The sequence below is a fragment of the Accipiter gentilis genome, chromosome 17, assembly GCF_929443795.1.
Source record: "Accipiter gentilis chromosome 17, bAccGen1.1, whole genome shotgun sequence".
NCBI classification, from domain to species: Eukaryota; Metazoa; Chordata; class Aves; order Accipitriformes; family Accipitridae; genus Astur; species Astur gentilis.
This window is the reverse complement of record NC_064896.1, coordinates 2,649,472-2,667,557: the sequence shown is the minus strand read 5'-3', so window position 1 is coordinate 2,667,557 and position 18,086 is coordinate 2,649,472. Positions and strand designations below refer to the sequence as shown.

At 66.8% G+C, this 18,086-nt stretch overlaps 1 protein-coding gene across 5 annotated transcripts in view; it reads left to right on the top strand.

The window, feature by feature from the left end:
- The window catches only part of ADGRB2 (adhesion G protein-coupled receptor B2), a 30,196-nt gene extending 15,816 nt beyond the window's left edge, over positions 1-14,380 (top strand). For 2 of the 5 annotated variants that reach the window (XM_049820262.1, XM_049820264.1), the window contains 27 exons: positions 113-277; positions 1,102-1,266; positions 1,352-1,453; positions 1,602-1,708; positions 2,132-2,326; positions 2,419-2,487; positions 2,589-2,697; positions 2,772-2,918; positions 5,084-5,159; positions 5,232-5,334; positions 5,573-5,616; positions 6,710-6,836; positions 7,457-7,560; positions 7,843-7,945; positions 8,223-8,373; positions 8,673-8,742; positions 8,877-8,943; positions 9,066-9,151; positions 9,756-9,854; positions 10,807-10,978; positions 11,071-11,166; positions 11,362-11,401; positions 11,579-12,237; positions 12,638-12,673; positions 13,039-13,143; positions 13,299-13,352; positions 13,505-14,379. In XM_049820262.1, coding sequence (XP_049676219.1) covers positions 113-277; positions 1,102-1,266; positions 1,352-1,453; positions 1,602-1,708; positions 2,132-2,326; positions 2,419-2,487; positions 2,589-2,697; positions 2,772-2,918; positions 5,084-5,159; positions 5,232-5,334; positions 5,573-5,616; positions 6,710-6,836; positions 7,457-7,560; positions 7,843-7,945; positions 8,223-8,373; positions 8,673-8,742; positions 8,877-8,943; positions 9,066-9,151; positions 9,756-9,854; positions 10,807-10,978; positions 11,071-11,166; positions 11,362-11,401; positions 11,579-12,237; positions 12,638-12,673; positions 13,039-13,143; positions 13,299-13,352; positions 13,505-13,699 — 3,446 coding nt within the window. In that variant the 3' untranslated portion in view covers positions 13,700-14,379. Of the gene's footprint in view, positions 1-112; positions 278-1,101; positions 1,267-1,351; positions 1,454-1,601; positions 1,709-2,131; positions 2,327-2,418; positions 2,488-2,588; positions 2,698-2,771; positions 2,919-5,083; positions 5,160-5,231; positions 5,335-5,572; positions 5,617-6,709; positions 6,837-7,456; positions 7,561-7,842; positions 7,946-8,222; positions 8,374-8,672; positions 8,743-8,876; positions 8,944-9,065; positions 9,152-9,755; positions 9,855-10,806; positions 10,979-11,070; positions 11,167-11,361; positions 11,402-11,578; positions 12,238-12,637; positions 12,674-13,038; positions 13,144-13,298; positions 13,353-13,504 lie in introns of all 5 variants that reach the window. The other 3 variants (XM_049820261.1, XM_049820263.1, XM_049820265.1) reach the window with 3 other exon arrangements.
- Positions 14,381-18,086: the final 3,706 nt, after the last annotated feature.

Below are 18,086 nucleotides of genomic sequence, written 5' to 3'. Positions count from 1 at the left end.
GGTTGGACCCGTTGCACGGAGAGCCCGGCGTGGGTCGCGGGGAGCTGGGGGCCGTGTGGCCGAGGGGCCGCTGGCCGGTGGGACCTGACGCCGCTCTCGCTTGTCCCCGCAGTGGAAGGGCAGTGGCTGGAGTGGGGCGCCTGGAGCCGCTGCTCCGTCACCTGCGCCAACGGCACGCAGCAGCGGACGCGCAAGTGCAGCGTCTCGGCCCACGGCTGGGCCGAGTGCCGGGGGGCCCACGCCGACGCCCGGGAGTGCTCCAATCCCACCTGTCCCAGTAAGGCCCCGCGCGCTGGGAAGGGGGGAGGTAACGGGGGTGGGAGGCCACCCGTGCCGTCGGCACGGCACGTCGGCGCGCGGCACGTGGCCCAGCCGTGCGTCTGCCGTAAAGCTGCTGCGGTGTCACCGCCGGTGACGCCAGGATGCCGGCAGCCCCCTCCGCTGCGGATGCCGGGGGGGGGGGGGATGCCGGGGATTAGCAGCCACCCCATTTGTGCCGGTTGCTCCCTCCAGGCGCATCCCAGCCGGAGGAGCCAGGGATTTGTTCTGTGCCCTCACTGCTGTGTCGCACTGGGGGGAACCCGTCGGCGCTCCGGTGGCTGCAGGTCCCGGCGTGCTTTGGGCGTGCGAGCACGTGCGAGCTCTCGCGTCGTGCACCGGGGGGGGTGCAGCTCGTGGGGCCGGGGCCGGCTCTGGGGATGGGGGGACACCAGGCAGTGGGGTAGTCGGGCAAAAGGATGGACCCCGTCCTCGTCCTGTCCTTCAACCCCATCCTTGTCTTGTCTTTCGACGTCCCCGGCATCGGTCGCAGGCGCGGAGGGAGGCGGTTGCTGCGCTGGGGCAGCTGGAGGGAGGGAGCAGCAATGCCGTGCACCCAAGGGTGCCCTTGGGCTGCCGGCTGGGCGACTGCACAGGGATGCCGGTCTTGTCTAAAAGAGATCTAAATCATCGATCCATGGATTTCGTACCCCGCGGGGCTTCCAATTCGCGGCACGGCGGGCAGTCGCCGTTGGGGCCCGTCAGCCCGTCCCTGTCGCCCTGCGTGCCGGGTGCCGCTCGCCATGCCGAGATGGGCATCCCACGGTGTCCCCATCCCCACAGCCGACAGCAAGTGGGGTCCCTGGAACCACTGGAGCCTCTGCTCCAAGACCTGCGACACCGGCTGGCAGCGCCGCTTCCGCATGTGCGAGGGCACCGGCGTGCAGGGCTACCCCTGCGAGGGCACCGGCGAGGAGGTGAAGACCTGCAACGAGAAGAAGTGCCCAGGTAAGGGGCAACACCCCCCACGCCAACCCCGGTGCCCATCACCCTGCGTCTGGGCTGCGCCTGACCTCTCCTCTTGCCCCCCCAGCCTACCACGAGATGTGCAAGGACGAGTACGTCATGCTGATGACCTGGAAGAAAACAGCTGCCGGCGAGATCATCTACAACAAATGTCCCCCCAACGCCACGGGTGAGGGGCGCGGGGCGAGCACCTCAAAAACCCCCACACCCTGGAGCAGGGGCAGGGGACGGCGGGTGGTATCGGGGTGCCAGGCAGTGCCGCCCATCCTCGGCGTGCCGGTTCCCGTGCCGGCGTCGAACCTGATTCTCCCGCGCAGGGTCCGCCAGCCGCCGGTGCCTGCTGAGCCCCCATGGGGTTGCCTACTGGGGTGTGCCCAGTTTCGCCCGCTGCATCTCCCACGAGTACCGATACTTGCATCTCTCAGTAGGTGCACGCTCTGGCGCGGTCCCCCCACCACCCCCTCCCCATCGCTGGGGGTCTGCCCCATCCCTGGGCAGGGAAAACCAGCAGCCGCCTTGCTTCACCGGCTGGCTACCACATGGGGAAACTGAGGCAGGGCTTCCTGGGCAGGGCTGGGGAAAAAAAGGAAAGAAATTCCCCATCCTTGAGCTGGGGGGGAGGACCTCGGTCCAAGCTGTGCTTCTGTGCCCTTGGGAAATGGCTCTCGGGATGGGAAGGACCCCCCCTCACCCCACCCCCAGACCTCCAAGTCCCGCTGCTGCGCTAATAAGTGCAATTAGCTCTGCAGCGTCCCCGCTGCCCGGGCTCTGGGCATGGTGAGGGACTGGGGGACACGGGGCGGTGCCGGTGGCCGAGTGACACCGGTGTCCCCCCTCCCCGTACAAGCTGCGGGAGCACCTGGCCAAGGGGCAGAGGGTGCTGGCGGGCGAAGGCATGTCGCAGGTGGTGCGGAGCCTGCTGGAGCTCATGGCCCGCAAGACCTACTACAGCGGGGACCTGCTCTTCTCCGTGGAGATCCTGCGCAACGTCACCGACACCTTCAAGAGGGCCACCTACACCCCGTCCTCCGAGGACGTGCAGGTAGCGGGTGGGGGACGGCGAGGGACACCCCCCCGGGGAGGTGGCGGCGGTCGGTCCCCGGACCCCAGCCCCGCTGAGCCCCGTCCCCGCAGCGCTTCTTCCAGGTGGTGAGCTACATGGTGGACGCGGAGAACCGGGACAAGTGGGAGGATGCTCAGCAGGTGAGTGGCACGGGACACGGGCGGGTGGCCCCGGGGCAGCCGGGATATCCCCACCGTGGGGACAGGTCCCGGCGGCTGCGGAGCTGGTCGCTCGCCCGCAGGTCTCGCCTGGCTCTGTGCACCTGATGAAGGTGGTGGAAGACTTCATCCACCTGGTGGGGGACGCGCTGAAGGCTTTCCAGAGCTCCCTCATCGTCACCGACAACCTGGGTGAGCGGCCGGGTGGGCGCGGGGGCTCGGTGGGCACAGGGAGCCGGGCGGTGACGCCCGCTCTGCCCTGGCAGTGATCAGCATCCAGAGGGAGCCCGTCTCCGCCGTCTCCAGCGACATCAACTTCCCCATGAAGGGACGCCGGGGCATGAAGGATTGGGCCCGCAGCTCCGAGGACAAGCTCTTCATCCCCAGGGAGGTGCTCAGCCTCGCCTCTGCCGGTGAGGCAGGGCTGGGGCCGCAGGAGCGAGCACGCTCTGCGCGTGTGTGCACGCGTGCGAGCGAGTGTGCACCTGGGGCTGTGCGGGAGCGTGCAGGTGTGCGGGCACGCGCGTGTGAGTGCCCGCGCGTGCACATCTGGGAGTGCGCGTGTACGTGCGCGTGTGAGCACGCGCGTGTGAGTGCCCATCTCTCTGCACGTGCGTGAGCGTGCACGTCTGGGAGTGGGCACGTGTGTACACGTGTGCGAGCATGCACATGTGAGTGTGCATCTGGGAGCGTGCACATGCGGGAGCGTGCGCATCTGGGAGCGGGCATGTGTGTACACGTGTGAGGATGCACATGTGAGTGCGCATCTGGGAGCGGGCATGTGTGTACGTGTGTGAGGATGCGCATGTGAGTGCGCATCTGGGAGCGTGCACATGCGTGAGCGTGGCACATCTGGGAGCGGGCATGTGTGTACACGTGTGTGAGCGTGCACACGTGAGTGCGCATCTGGGAGCGGGCGTGTGTGTACATGTGTGAGGATGCACATGTGAGTGCACATCTGCGAGCATGTGTGTACGTGTGTGAGGATGCGCATGTGAGTGCACATCTGGGAGCGTGCATGTGTGTACACGTGTGAGGATGCGCATGTGAGTGCACATCTGGGACCGTGCACGCGTGTACATGTGTGAGGATGCACATGTGAGTGCACATCTGGGAGCGTGCACATGCGTGAGCGTGGCACATCTGGGAGCAGGCATGTGTGTACGTGTGTGAGGATGCGCATGTGAGTGCACATCTGGGAGCAGGCATGTGTGTACGTGTGTGAGGATGCGCATGTGAGTGCACATCTGGGAGCAGGCATGTGTGTACGTGTGTGAGGATGCGCATGTGAGTGCGCATCTGGGAGCGGGCATGTGTGTACACGTGTGAGGATGCACATGTGAGTGCGCATCTGCGAGCATGCGTGTACGTGTGTGAGGATGCGCATGTGAGTGCACATCTGGGAGCGTGCATGTGTGTACACGTGTGAGGATGCGCATGTGAGTGCACATCTGGGACCGTGCACGCGTGTACATGTGTGAGGATGCACATGTGAGTGCACATCTGGGAGCGTGCACATGCGTGAGCGTGGCACATCTGGGAGCAGGCATGTGTGTACGTGTGTGAGGATGCGCATGTGAGTGCGCATCTGGGAGCGGGCATGTGTGTACACGTGTGAGGATGCACATGTGAGTGCGCATCTGCGAGCATGTGTGTACATGTGTGAGGATGCACACGTGAGTGCGCATCTGGGAGCGGGCATGTGTGTACATGTGTGAGGATGCGCATGTGAGTGCGCATCTGGGAGCGTGCACATGCGTGAGCGTGGCACATCTGGGAGCGGGCATGTGTGTACACGTCTGTGAGCATGCACACGTGAGTGCGCATCTGGGAGCGGGCGTGTGTGTACATGTGTGAGGATGCACATGTGAGTGCGCATCTGCGAGCATGTGTGTACGTGTGTGAGGATGCGCATGTGAGTGCACATCTGGGAGCGTGCATGTGTGTACACGTGTGAGGATGCGCATGTGAGTGCACATCTGGGAGCGTGCACATGCGTGAGCGTGGCACATCTGGGAGCAGGCATGTGTGTACGTGTGTGAGGATGCGCATGTGAGTGCGCATCTGGGAGCGGGCATGTGTGTACACGTGTGAGGATGCGCATGTGAGTGCGCATCTGGGAGCGGGCATGTGTGTACACGTGTGAGGATGCGCATGTGAGTGCGCATCTGCGAGCATGCATGCGTGTACATGTGTGAGGATGCGCATGTGAGTGCGCATCTGGGAGCGTGCACGTGCGTGAGCGTGGCGCATCTGGGAGCGGGCATGTGTGTACACGTGTGTGAGCGTGCACACGTGAGTGCACATAGGGTGCTGCGCACATCAAGCTTGTGCACGTGTGCGTGTGAACGTGTGTGAGCTTGCGTGTCTGGGGCTGTGCATGTGTGAGAGCACGCGTGTGTGAGCGCGCAGGACACCTCCTGCCAGCCCACGTGCCTGCGTGTGTCCGTGTGTGCCGCGCCTGTGTCAGGGAGGGGGTTGCGCGTTCCCTCACACGTGTGGGGGGGCATCTCGCTGAGCCCACGCGTGTGCCGGGCGCTGGATCACGGCGCCGCTCTCCCTTCCCCTCTCTCTGCAGAAACGGATGAGTCGTCCCACTTCGTCATCGGGGCCGTGCTGTACCGCACGCTGGGACTGATCCTGCCCCCGCCCAGGTGAGTGGGGCTGCCCGCTGTCCCCCCGCGCTGCGTCCCCATCCCTGTGACAGCCAGTGCCCCTCCCTGCAGGACCCCCCTGGCCGTCACCTCCAAAGTGCTGATGGTGACGGTGCGCCCGCCGACCAAGCCGGCGGAGCCCCTCGTCCTGGTGGAGCTCTCCCACATCATCAACGTGAGTGTCCCGTCACCGTGTCACCGCGTCACCTCTCGGTCCCGCGTGGGTCCCACCGGCCCCTTTGTGCCGAGAGCCGGGCAGGGGCCAGCAGCTCCCAGCTGGTGGCCACAAGTGCCCCCGGTGGGGTCGTTGCCAGCGTTGGGGGAGCCAGGCAGGTCCCCCAGGGGCCAAATACCCTCCTGGGGGTGGGAGAAGGGCAGGGGGGTGAAGCGCTAACCCATCCCTCTGTCCGCAGGGCACATCCCACCCGCAGTGCGTCACCTGGGACTACTCGAGGACGTGAGTGGGGGACAGGGACACCCTGGACGTGCCCTGGCTGGTGGGCAACGGCCGGGTGATGGTGCTGGGCTATCCCAGTGCTCCATCGGTCACTGGGGAGCTGGTGGGGAGGGATGGGGAGTTGGGCCAGTCCCTTCCCTCTGACTGCGGGTGAATTGTGCTGCCACGGGATCGATCTGGCTCCGCGTGACGCCGGGGACGGATGCCGCCAGCCTGCCAGATGCGATTTGTTAGCGCGGAGCCCGGCGCTTTGGCAGCAGCGAGGGAAAGTAGGGCACGGCGGGGGGAGCGGGGGGCACTGCGGGGTGGGGGGGCAGCGGTGCTGGCCCCCCCCTTTCCTCCCCGGGTGCCCTCTGTACCTCAGGGTCACTGGTTCCAGTACAGCTCCCCATGTTGATGGGGAGGCTCATGGTTGTGATGAGTGGTGGCAGGTCTCAGCCTGGCCCCGGGGAGCTGCGTCCCCAGCTGTCCCACAGACCCAGTTCCCCGTTTCCTCGCCTTGCTGGGAGCTGTGGCTGCTCTCCCTGTGCGTGGCCAGCGACACCGCAGGGCACCCCCTCCCAGATCCTTCCCGGGGTGGGGGGGATCCCCATGGTGGGAGAGTTATCCATGGCAGGAGGGGAGGAGCATCGCCTGCTCCCAGGCAGGTCTGGCTTTGGGGTAGCGCATCTCTGTCCTGTGAGCCATGGCTTGTGCTGGGGGGGGGGGGTGGGTGGGTGCTGGGGGGCTCCTGGGACTGCTCCTGCCTGCCCTGGCACTGCCACCACCTGTCCTCCCAGGCCTGGCCCCCTCCTTCTGCGGTTTGCCCCCCCCCCCCCACCAAACCGAGGTAGGATGATTAAAAATCAAGCCTTCGCGTTGCACCGCTCCCCAGAGGGATCAGCACCGGAGCTGGTGGGGGCAACTGGGATGGCTTCACCCCCTGCAATGGGCTCGGGGGATTAACCTGTCCCCTGGCAGTGCCCCCCCCCCCCCCCGAGTCTGCTTCCCCCCAGGCAGGGGCTGGCAAAGGGTTAACTCGGGATTGGCGCGAGGGGCTGCGTGTGTTTGATCATTTCAAATTGCTCTCCCTCGCTCTCGTCCCATTAATCAGGGATGCTGGCTTGGGAAACTGGGACACGGAGAGCTGCCAAACCCTGGAGACCCTCCCAGCGCACACCAAATGCCAGTGCCGCCAGCTCGCCACCTTCGCCGTCCTCGCCCAGCTGCCCAGAGACCTGGTAGGGGACACGACGGGGACAGGGACGACCCTGCCGGGAACACGGGACATGGATGGGGGGGCGATTCCCGGGATGGGGGGGCGATTCCCAGGCTGCAGGGCCTGGCCGAGGTGGGGGTCCCCAGGGGAGGATGGGGATGGGCAGGGGCTGCGTTGCCTGTAGGCACCTCCACAGGGTGGGCTGGCCACTGGGAGGATGAAGGGGGGGTATGTCCCACCACCCAAAAAAAGGCCTCCTGCACCCCCAGGGTGGGCTTGGGCAGGCAGGGGGCTGTCGTGATCGATAAGGCTTGATATCGGCATTGCTGTATGCTAGGAGGGGAGGGGGCAGCCCCAGCCCCAGGCGTCCCCCCGTCCCCCCCCCCCCCCAACCCTATTGCTATTCCACCCGCGTCCCCCGTCGGCATGGAGATGGGCACGGGTCCCCGGGAAGGCGTCTTGGCCGCGCCACCGCTGCCACCGACCCCCTCCGGCACCCGGGGGGTCCCCAACCGGGGGGGTACGGCGGGTATGAAGGGGCTCGGTGGGGGACAGGGGGCTGGCAGGGAGCAGCCATGGGGGGGCTGGGTTCAGCTGCTTTCCCCCCCCCCCCCCCCCCCCCAAATCCTGGTTCCCCACCAGGCCATGGACCCCTCGGGCACCCCATCGGTGCCGCTGATGATCGGCTGCGCCGTCTCCTGCATGGCCCTGCTGACCTTGCTGGTGATCTACGCTGCTTTCTGGAGGTGACACGGGGACAGCTGGGGACCCCCAGGGTGAGGGGGGGGCACCTGGGGTGCGAGACCATGTGGGGAGGGGGCGGTGAAGGGGGGCACAGCGTGAGCAAAGGCTTGGCGTCGATGTGGTTAAATGCAACGTGGAGGGAAGAAAATAACCCAGGGTGGGAGAGGTGCCCGGGCTGCCTGGCACCGTCCCCGACCTGGGAGAGCACCCGTCCGCCGGCAGCACCCCGGGGGGGGGACGTGGGACAGGCTGGGACCCCGGCCCCATGCTGCTTCTGCCCGCAGGTTCATCAAATCGGAGCGCTCCATCATCCTGCTCAATTTCTGTGTCTCCATCCTGGCCTCCAACATCCTCATCCTCGTGGGCCAGTCTCAGATGCTCAGCAAGGTGGGTGCCATCATCGTACCCCCCTCATGGGGGTCCCCGGGGTGGGTGCGGGGGCTGCGGTGGAGTCAAAGCCCTCTTTTCCCGGCCGGTCACCTCATCCCTGCTGGCTCCCAGCAGCAGATTGGATTTGGATTAACTCGATCTCGGGATTAAATCCTTTGCGCCGGTGGTTTTGACACAAACCTCGCGTGGGAGTTTAACCACCGCGGCGCCGGGCACGTGGCCGCGGTGATGCCGCGATGCCTCCCCCCCCCTTGACGTGCCCGCGTCCCCGCAGGGTGTTTGCACCATGACGGCTGCCTTCCTCCACTTCTTCTTCCTCTCGTCCTTCTGCTGGGTGCTGACGGAGGCCTGGCAGTCCTACCTGGCGGTGATCGGCCGGATCCGGACACGCCTGGTCAGGAAACGCTTCCTGTGCTTGGGATGGGGTAAGAGCCCGGCAGGACTGGTGCCGGGGTGGGCTGGAGGGGAGGCACCGCGTGCCCCTCCCTGGTACCCCCTAGGGTTATCAGAAGGGGAAACTGAGGCACAATGGAGGAAAGCAGACCTAGGTGTTCTTGTCCCTTCGACGTGGCACCCTCTGACCAGCCAGACCGTGGGGAGCTGCCAGAAGGGCCCCATCCCTGTCCCCATCCATGGGGGCCAGCACAGGGGTGATGCTGGGGGGGGGGGACACGCGACAGCGACGCCACCCCCCTGCAGCTCCAGCCTCGTCTCCCCTTTCCAGGCTTGCCAGCCCTCGTGGTCGCAGTTTCTGTCGGCTTCACGCGGACCAAAGGCTACGGGACGGCGAGCTAGTACGTGGGGATGGGGGCGGGGGGGGGGACGGGACACGGGGCTGGGCACGGGGACCGCTGGGGGCTGGCAGCAGTGCTGGGGACAGGGGACGTCCCCTCTCCGTCAGCCCCTGACACGCCACGGTCCCCTGCAGCTGCTGGCTCTCGCTGGAGGGCGGTTTGCTCTACGCCTTCGTGGGACCCGCTGCTGTCATCGTGCTGGTGAGCTGACCCCGAGCTTTGGACCCTAAAAAAACCCACCCCGGTGTGTGGCAGCTCCTGCCAGCTCCGGCTCCCGGAGGGCTCCGTGCCCAGCCGTAACCCCGGCACCGCTCTCGCCCAAGGTGAACATGCTGGTCGGCATCATCGTGTTCAACAAGCTCATGTCCCGCGATGGCATTTCAGATAAGTCCAAAAAGCAGCGAGCTGGGTAAGTGCCCTGTGCCCCACGGGGCTGTCCCTGAGGCCGGCGCGGAGCACCCTGCTCTCCCGCGCCACGGGGCATGGCATGGGGTCTCCTCCTCCGGGAGCGGGCTGAGGACGGGGCAGACTTCACCTCATCAGTGGGCGGCGGGGGCCAAGCCCGGGGCAACCGCAGCCCCTCGTTGGAGGCTGCTGGAGGGGCAGTAGCTGAGTGGGGGGCAGTCACCCCCCCACCTTCCCCCAGGGAAGGGGGGTCCGCAACCTGCGGACCCCCCTTCCCTGCTACCAGCGGAGGGGGCTGAGCCCTGCCCCCCCCATCCCGCTGCCGCTTGGCCACCCCCCGCTCGCCACTAACAACTGCTGCCGCCCCTCGACTAACCCGGCTCTCTCTCTCTTTCTCTTTTCCTTCTCCCATTTGCTTTTTGCCTGTGTCCGACCATCCATCCATCCGTCTGTCCGTCCATCTGTCCAACCTCCCCCCCCCCCCCCCCCCCGCCCTTACACCCCAAAACCCCTGCCATCCTGCTCTCCCACGGCCTTGCTCCCCTCGCCTGCATCCCCGCGTGGCCCGGTCCTGGCCGCGGGGCGCCGGGGGGGTGGTGGGCACGTAGCTCCAAGCCCCCACCCTGCGGCAGCCTGCTGCTGAAATGCACCAAGTGCGGCGTGGTGTCCAGCGCGGCCATGACCTCCGCCACCGCCAGCAGCGCCATGTTAGTGCCCGCCACGCGCCCGCTTCGCCCCCGCCCCGAGCACAGCCTTGGACCCCGGGGACCGGAGGGGGGTGGGCTCTGAGGTGGGGGGAGGATGGATTCTGGAGGTTGGCTGGGGGGGGTCCGGCGGGCAGGGTGAAGGCTGTGTGCTCGGGGTGGCCCCGGGCGCGGGTGCCCCACCGCGGCCATCACGTCTGCATGGCATGGCTTCCCGCAGGTCACGTCATCTCCGGGGTTGGGGCATGGGGTAGGGGGGGCTCAGCTCCTCTTCCCCGGGGTGGGGGGGCGGCTTGGGAGCAGGGAGGGCATGAGGGGCAGCACATCATGGGACATGGGATGGTCCTGGCCTCGGGGGCATCCCCGGGACCCTCTTCCCGGCACGTGAGCCCCCACGGGTGCTGGCTGGGACATGTCCGGAGGGTTGGGCTGTGACCGCTGCCACCCTGCTCAGCCGAGGGTTGAGTTGCGATAGAAGCAGCCCCAAAATTCACCGCGAAAAAAAATAGAAAGAAATCCTCTTGCTGCTCTTCTTACGCCTGCGGGGTGGGTGACGGTGGTCCCGCGTCCCCCCCAGCACCCTCCCTGCCAGCGGTGCTGCCTATGCGGGGACAGGGACACACGCGGCTGTGCCCTTTCCCGGGCCGGCTCGGCAACGCCGATGTCTCGGTCTCGGGGGGGGGGCAGAAAGAGCCCACGGGCCCCCTCGCCCTAAGGCGGGCAATGCCCCCAATACCCAGCCAGCGCCGGCTTGGGGACGCCGAGGAAGAGGGGACAGCGGGGGGCCAGATGGGGTGCACGGCATCCACACGGCGTTCGGGCTCGGGTCTCCGTGCCGCGCCGTGCGCGGTTGGCTCCGGCCACGCTTGCGGGATGGGAGGTGATGCTCGGGGGGGCTATCTTGGGGCAGCTCCGGTGCGGTGGGCTCACCCCGGCTCCTTTCTCCCTGCCCCAGGGCATCGCTGTGGAGCTCCTGCGTGGTCCTGCCTCTGCTGGCGCTGACCTGGATGTCGGCCGTGCTCGCCATGACCGACCGGCGCTCCATCCTCTTCCAGGTCCTCTTCGCCGTCTTCAACTCCGTCCAGGGCTTCGTCATCATCACCGTACATGGGTTCCTGCGCCGAGAGGTGGGGTGACCCCGGAGGGGTGCCGAGGGTGGGGGGGGGGGGAGACACGATGACCCCTGACCGCGGGGCCGTGACCGGCTCTGTCCCTGCAGGTCCAGGACGTGGTGAAGTGTCAGATGGGGGGGTGCAGGAGCGAGGAGAATGAAAACTCGCCCGACTCCTGCAAGAACGGGCAGGTGCAGATCCTGGTGAGTACGGCAGCGCCGGCACGGGCTGCAGCGGGCACCGGCAGGGCTGGGCGCCCCAGCTGGGGCAGGGTCCCCCTTGCAACCCCTCCTGGTCCCCATGCTGGCCAAGATGCATTCATTTCCCCATCTCTCTCCCCCTCTTTCTCTCCTCTCTCTCTCTCTCTCTCTCTTTCCCCTCTTTCTGTATTTTTATAGACAGATTTTGAAAAGGATGTTGACCTGGCGTGTCAGACAGGTGAGGTCTCCCCTGCCCCCTGCGCTGGGGACGGGGATGTCACCATGCCCACGCCTGGGAGGGACCGGCAGCGTGTGCCGGGGCGGGCGTGATGCCACCGCGCAGGGGGTCGGTCCAGCCTCCCCTCCCTCCCGTGGGACCCCCGGGGCCGGCTCTGACCCCGCTCCCTGCCCGCAGTGCTGTTCAAGGAGGTGAACACCTGCAATCCCGCCACCATCACGGGCACCTTGTCCCGCATCTCCCTGGACGGGGACGAAGACCCCAAGCTCAACACCACCTCGGAGGGCGGCCTGGGTTTCTCCAGCCTACCGGGAAACATCCCTCCTGCCAGCATCCTGGTCCAGGTCCCCAAGATGACGCCCAACGTGGTGGCGGGCTTGAGCGAGCTGGGTGAGCCGCCGGCGCAGCCGCTCAGCCTGGAAGCGCCGGGTCCCGTCTACCTGTGCACGGAGAGCAGCCTGCGGCCCCTGGAATACGGCTGGCTACGGGCCCCCGAACCCCCACGGGAAAGCGACTACATGATGCTCCCCCGCCGGACCGGCAGCCTCAAACCCTTCCCGCGGGAGGAGAGCACCCTCGGTCCCGGTGCCGAGGAGGGGGTGCCCGGCGGGACGGGGCGCCCGACGGCCGAGGGGGACGCCTACCCCGGCTTTGTCGCGGTGGATCACATCAACGTGAACTTGAACCAACCCTACGGGACGGTGAAGGCCCCTTACGGCCTCCAGTTCAAGCAGCACCCCACCGTGCGGCAGATCCTGGCCTCGGAACTGTCGGAACGCAGCCGCACCATGCCCCGCACCGTCCCCGGCTCCGCCATGAAAGTGGGGTCCCTGGAGGTGAGCGGGGGGCTGGCGCGCGAGCGTGCTCACGGAGACATGCGCGGGGAGGGAGATAGGTGGGAGGGAGTTGGGCGAGCGTGCAAGAGCGCGCGTGGATGCGTGTGCACGTGCAGGTTTGCACGAGTTGCCCCCGTGCTCGCTGCTCGGCATCCCACCCTTTGCTCGGGGCTGCCTTCACCCCAGTAGAGCGGTGGATAAGCCGCGCATCCCCCAGCTCGGCCGGGACCCCCGTTGTCTCCAGCCGGGCTCTGCCCCCCGCAAGTGGCACGGCTTGGGGCTGGCATGAGCTTCCCCCCACCCTACCCTGCTCCCTGCTGCATGCCGGACCGGCAAAAAACCTTTTCCTTGTCTTCCCCATCTCCTTCCCCTGCTCCGGGCTCTTCGTGTCCCCTGCCAGAGGAAGAGGTTGCGATACTCGGATCTGGACTTCGAGGTAAGTCCCGCCGTGGCCGTGGGTATCACCGGTGCCCGTCGCGGGATCGGGTGCCATCTGGTGACTGAGCCACCTTTGTCCCTGGTTCCCTCTGGCTCGCTGTCAGCAAAGCAGCGGCCGAGCTCGGAGGAGTTTTTATACCAGGCGATAACGAGCATTGACTCGTGATTAAAACGCCAGCGCCCAGCGGGAGCGTTGCGGCGGGCTCTGCCGCTCGCCTGCACCCTCTGCCCCGGGTTTGGGGATGCCCTGGGGAAGTGCAGGGGGTGAGCGGGTGAGAGGGGGATGGGGAAGGGGGGGGTCCGCCGAGGGGTACGGGGCCGTGCTGGATGCCGACGGCCACGGGCTCTGCTCTTGCCCCGCAGAAGGTGATGCACACGCGGAAACGCCACTCCGAGCTCTACCACGAGCTCAACCAGAAGTTTCACACACTGGACCGGTACCGGGCTCCGGCCGCCGGCTCCTCCAAGGTGAGGGCCTGGGGGTCCCATCCTGCTTCGGTTTGCTCTACTGCACCCCTCCACCTCCCCCGTCATGGATTGGGGCGTCCTGGGGAGGATGGGGGGGGGAATGGGACATCCCCCAGGATGATGCTGGGGCTGAGCGCTGTGATTTTTTTCCGCAGCGAGAAAAGCGGTGGAGCGTCTCATCGGGCGGTGGGGAGAAGAGCACGGCCAATGTAAGTGGCCTGTAGCCCCCCCCGGGGGCTGATCCACCCCATTCTGGATAGGGCCGGCGGGCAGAAGTGGGGTGGCTGTGTGCCGGGTGGGAGAGAACCGCGGCGGCGCCACGCACCCCGACCGCTTGCCGCAGCTCTCCCTCGTCCCGCAGGATGCGGCCGGCCCCGAAGAGCAGCAGCCGCAGGCACCGGCCGCGCCGCCAAAGCCATGGAGCACGTTCAAGGCGATGACGCTGGGCTCCCTGCCCAGCGCCCAGCGGGACCGGCTGGAGCTGCGCTGTGCGGACTGGGAGGGCCCCTGCGCCGGCCTGGATGCGGCCGACGGTGACTTCCAGACAGAGGTGTGAGCCCCTCACCGGCCGCCACCGCCTTCGCCCCCGGTGCAGGACGAGCCGAGACGCTGGGTTTGCTCTGTCCTCCTTGGTGGCCGGTGAGGGGGGGGCAGGGGGGGGTCCTTCCCTGGCCGGAGTCATCCCTGCAGAAGGGACCGTGCTCCCCCCGACCCCGGCCGCAGTCACCTCTCGCCCGTCCTCGCGCGATTTCTCCTCCCTGCCACCCTCCGGACGTGGGTGTGGAGGGGACACATGCACCCCCCCCCCCCCCCCCCCCCAACCTCGCCATGCTCACCCACCGATCACGCCTGCACCCCCCTCCCGGGGCAGGACCGGCCATCGAGGCCGTCAGATCTTCGTTCTTTTCTACCGGGATGTTTCTTCACGCCGTGCACCGTGTGCACGCGAGCGGCTGCTCCCCCCCCAATCCCCCCAAACCCTGGGGTCGGGCTGCCCTCGCCCCCCCCCCCTCCCTCCACCCTGGGGTCCTGCGGCCGCCCCCTCCCAGCCCTCCCCACCGTCCCCACCCCACGGGGCAGGTGCTGTCGTTGTTGGAAATAAAAGTTCACTCTCTGTGGTGCCGTGGGGCTCCGGCCGCTGCCTCGTGCTTCGTGTCGGGGGTCCGGCTGTCACCCATTGGGGACCCCCAGGCTCTCTGCTCCCCCTCCTCAAGCCCCCTCCCTGCTCCGTCTGTCCCTGCCCAGAGCCCGCAGGATCCTGCTGGCCAGGGCTGAGCCTGCGCCCACGCTCTGCCTTGCAAATGAGCGTCTTATCGCAGGAGCCAAGAGCAGTAAATTACATGGTAATTAATCTATGAGCAAATTAGTAACTTCGGAAGCAATTACCGTGCAATCTGCAGAGGCATGTAACGTGGGGTGCCTCGCGCTGCCGGAGCAACCCTGGCATCTGCGCAGCCGGCGCTGGGCGTTGCAATGCGGGTGCGCTGCCCACCGCACCGGCGTGGGTGACACCGGGGATGGGGCGCTGGGGTGGGGTGGGGGGCCGGCAGCGGGGCCGGCAGCCGTGGCCGTGAATGCCGGGCTCGTGCCGGACCAGGAGCCGTGTTGGAATAGCAGGGGCAGGAGTTGAGCTTGGGGCAGGGCAGTGCTGGAGGAGAGGACATCTGCGCATCGTAGCTCTCAGCACCTCGGGGGACTAACGAGAGCCGTGCGAAGTGCTAATCCGTGGCGTGGATCAGGTGCCCAGGCAGTTGGCTGGACCATGGGCACCAAAACCTTCCCGCCGTGGCGTGCCGTAATGTGCCAGAGAGGGCTATGTGGCCGCTGCGACGGTGGGAAGCGTGCCCTGGTCACGGCTATTGCTTCTCTCTGGGAGAAGCCGCCAGAGCTTCCCCGAGGGCTCTTTTTGGCGAGGACAGGCTTGGCACGGGCTGCGGGTGAGCTGGCAGCACCCTCCAGCGCTCCCATTTCAGGCAGGTGACTTTCCTGCAGGGATGAAGCTGGTGGGGGCCGTGGGGCCGGCAGCGACCCCCTGCTCCCGGGAGATGCCACCGCTGCCAAAACCTCCGGGCAAAGGATGCTGTCCAGTTTGGACCAGTGGCCTCCAAGGTGCTGGTTTGCTCTTCGGCTGCGCTGTGGTGCCGTGCGGGGTGTTCAGCACCCTTCAAGCCCCAGGAACGCGCAAACCCCCTGGGTGCTGGGGGTCAGGGGCACTGCCAGCCCCCACCGCCCCCGGGGCAGCTACGCTTTCCTCTGCCGCAGCATCAATTAGTCCTCGCCAGCACAGGCCCGGGGCCGCAGAGACGCGATTGCGAGATGAGGCATGAAATTAGGCAGGCTAAAGGGGAGCGTCATTAACCGAACCTGCCTCCGGAGCGCGTGGAGCTGCCAGCACTCCAAACAACTCAATCAGCGTTGCCGGCACGGCCGGGAGGGACCGAGCACCCACACTAGGGGGTCCCTCGCCAGGGATGAGCCGTGCTTGTGCCCATGGGAGAAGGGACCCCCGTGGGAGCCAAAAATGGGTGCGGGAAGGTCCGGGGCCGTGTGGTGATCCCCTCTCCGCTCCTACCGCTCTGCCTGTGCCCGACAGCACCAGCCCTGCTGTTTCCCACCGGCTCCCTCGGTCTCCCAGGGTCTCTCCAGAAGTTCACCGGTTCCCACTGGTGTGGGTCCCCACGGGATGGGATGGGAGATGCTGCTCCCAGACCCAATGCGGGTGTGCTGGGGCACCAGGGCAGGATACGGCCCCTGGGGGGGGGGGGGTGTCTCTCCCTGGCCCCCTAGGCAGTCCAGTTAAGGCTGAAGCACTAATTGCATTACCCAGTTCATCCCAGCGCTGCCCAGCTCGGGTTTGGGGCGCGGGAAGAAGTGGGCTGGGGGCTGCGGCACAGCGATGGGAGTGAGGAGGGGGCAACCGCCCTTGGAGGAGGTTACGGAAGGGGCCAAATTCTTCCCCCCCACACACATTAAAACCTCTTCAAACAAAACAGAAAAGGGTGACGGGGGGGGTCCCAGGCCCAGCACAGCCGTCTCCTACCCCCAGATTTGCCGGCGCTGGGCTGGCGCCAACTCCAGTTGTGCAACAGATGCCGGAGCCACGGCAGAGGGAGGGGACCCGGGCCTGAGCGTGGGGGCTTCGGCTGCCCCCACCGAGGTGGGGGGGACACACAGGACTGCAGGAGAGGCTGCGGGTGGGTGGTAGAGCCCGGCGAGGGTCTGCGGTGGGGCTCAGCCACGGCTCCCCGGCCCCACGGAAGGTGTGGGGTGGGAGGGTGGGCAGTGCTCTAGGGGCGATGCCGTGGGTTGGGGGTACCAGGCCCTTCCCGGGGGATGCTCGCCCGCTGCCTCGGCCTGGCTGCTAATTTTGCTAATAATAGCAGCCGCGTCCTCTCGCTCCAGTTGCTGGGAACCGCCACGCACTGGGATCCTCCCGCTCCACGCTTCGGGGGATCCGGGGCCGGCTCCGGCTCCCTTCCTTTCCCTTCCCAGCCAAACGCAGCCGCGAGAGGCAGCGTCAGGGTTTCCTGGGGCATCTGTTGGCAATTAGCAGCTTTTATTACTCATGGAGACGCCATATGCGGTGAGGGAACGGAGCCCGGGCGAGAGGCGCGGGCTTGCAGCGTGCTCCAGCGTCGGGGGGACGGGGGGGGGGCAGCCCCCAATCCTGTGGGTCTGGGCAGTGACTGGGGGGGGGGGGGAACTGGGTGAGTCCGAGCAGGCTGGAGAGCTCTGGAGCCATTTTCCATCTGCGGCTTCCATCTGAGCCAAGCTGCCCCCCCAGCCCCGTGCCAAAAATGTTTGGTTTGGGGGGCGGAAATGATGGAGAAAGCGCTCTGAGGCTGCGCGGCCCACGGCGGCGTGGGGGGACGGCGAGCTCTGCCGCTTGGCTCCCCAGCCGCTTCTCCCTTCGCTCTTCAACGAAGTATTTCCTCCAAAAGAGGCAAAACTGCTGTCGAAACACTGCGGAAACAAACGGGCCCCGTCAAGCTGGAAAGAATCCCCGGAGGCTCTTTCCTTCCCGGCGAACGCTGGAATTGGGGAGTTTGTGCCCAAATCGGCGCAGAAATAAATGCTGAACCGCCAAAATCCTTGCCACAGGAATTCCCTCCCATGCGCTGCCCGGGCCAGCGTGCCTGTGAGCTGGCAGGATCCGGCCGGTGTTACCCCAGCCCTCACCCCCCGGTAGTTGGGGGGGGGGGGTCCTGGGGGGGGGCCTTGCCGGCAGCACCGGGGCTGAGCTCGGCACAGGAGGCTGGGAGCCCTGCGGTAACGCAATCGCCGCAGCCGCCGCATGACGCTCGGGGTCGGAGGCAGAATGTCTCCAGCCCCAAAATTGCCGGGCTCTGCTCTGACTTATGTTTCTTGGCAGTCGGGGCGGCTGTTTCTTGGAAGCGTAACTTGCCTCCGCTTTTTCCGTGCCGGGTTGGTGGGCAGGGGCCGCAGGATCCTGCTTTCCATCCCCCAGCTCGGCATCGCTCCAGGGGATGCCGGCACGGGCTGGAGACAAACTGCTCCCCCAGCTTAGCAGAGCGCTGGGGAAGCAGAATCCGGCCTCTTTCCCCCACCCCGAGACACTGATCCCGTGCGCTGGCACAGCAAGGGGAAGCAGGAGCTGAGGTTTCCACGCCGCAGCCGTTCCCGTGCTCCTGGGGCCGGCGAGGTCCCTTCGTGTCACCGGATTGGGGACAACCTACCCAGGGGAGCACCCTGGCAAATGAGGGAAACTGAGGCACGGGAAGCGCAGCAGGAGGGATGGGTGCAAGCCCCAAAAGTGATTCACAGCTGATTTTGAGGGCCCTGGGAGGTGCTGGCCGTGCTGGTGTTAGCAAGGGATCTGGCTTGAGAGGAAGGGATGAGGCTGCCCTTCGTCCCTGCTCTGCTGCGGGGTGGGTTGTGGGGCCCCCCCACCCACGAGATGCACAAACCCCACTCGTGCTCAT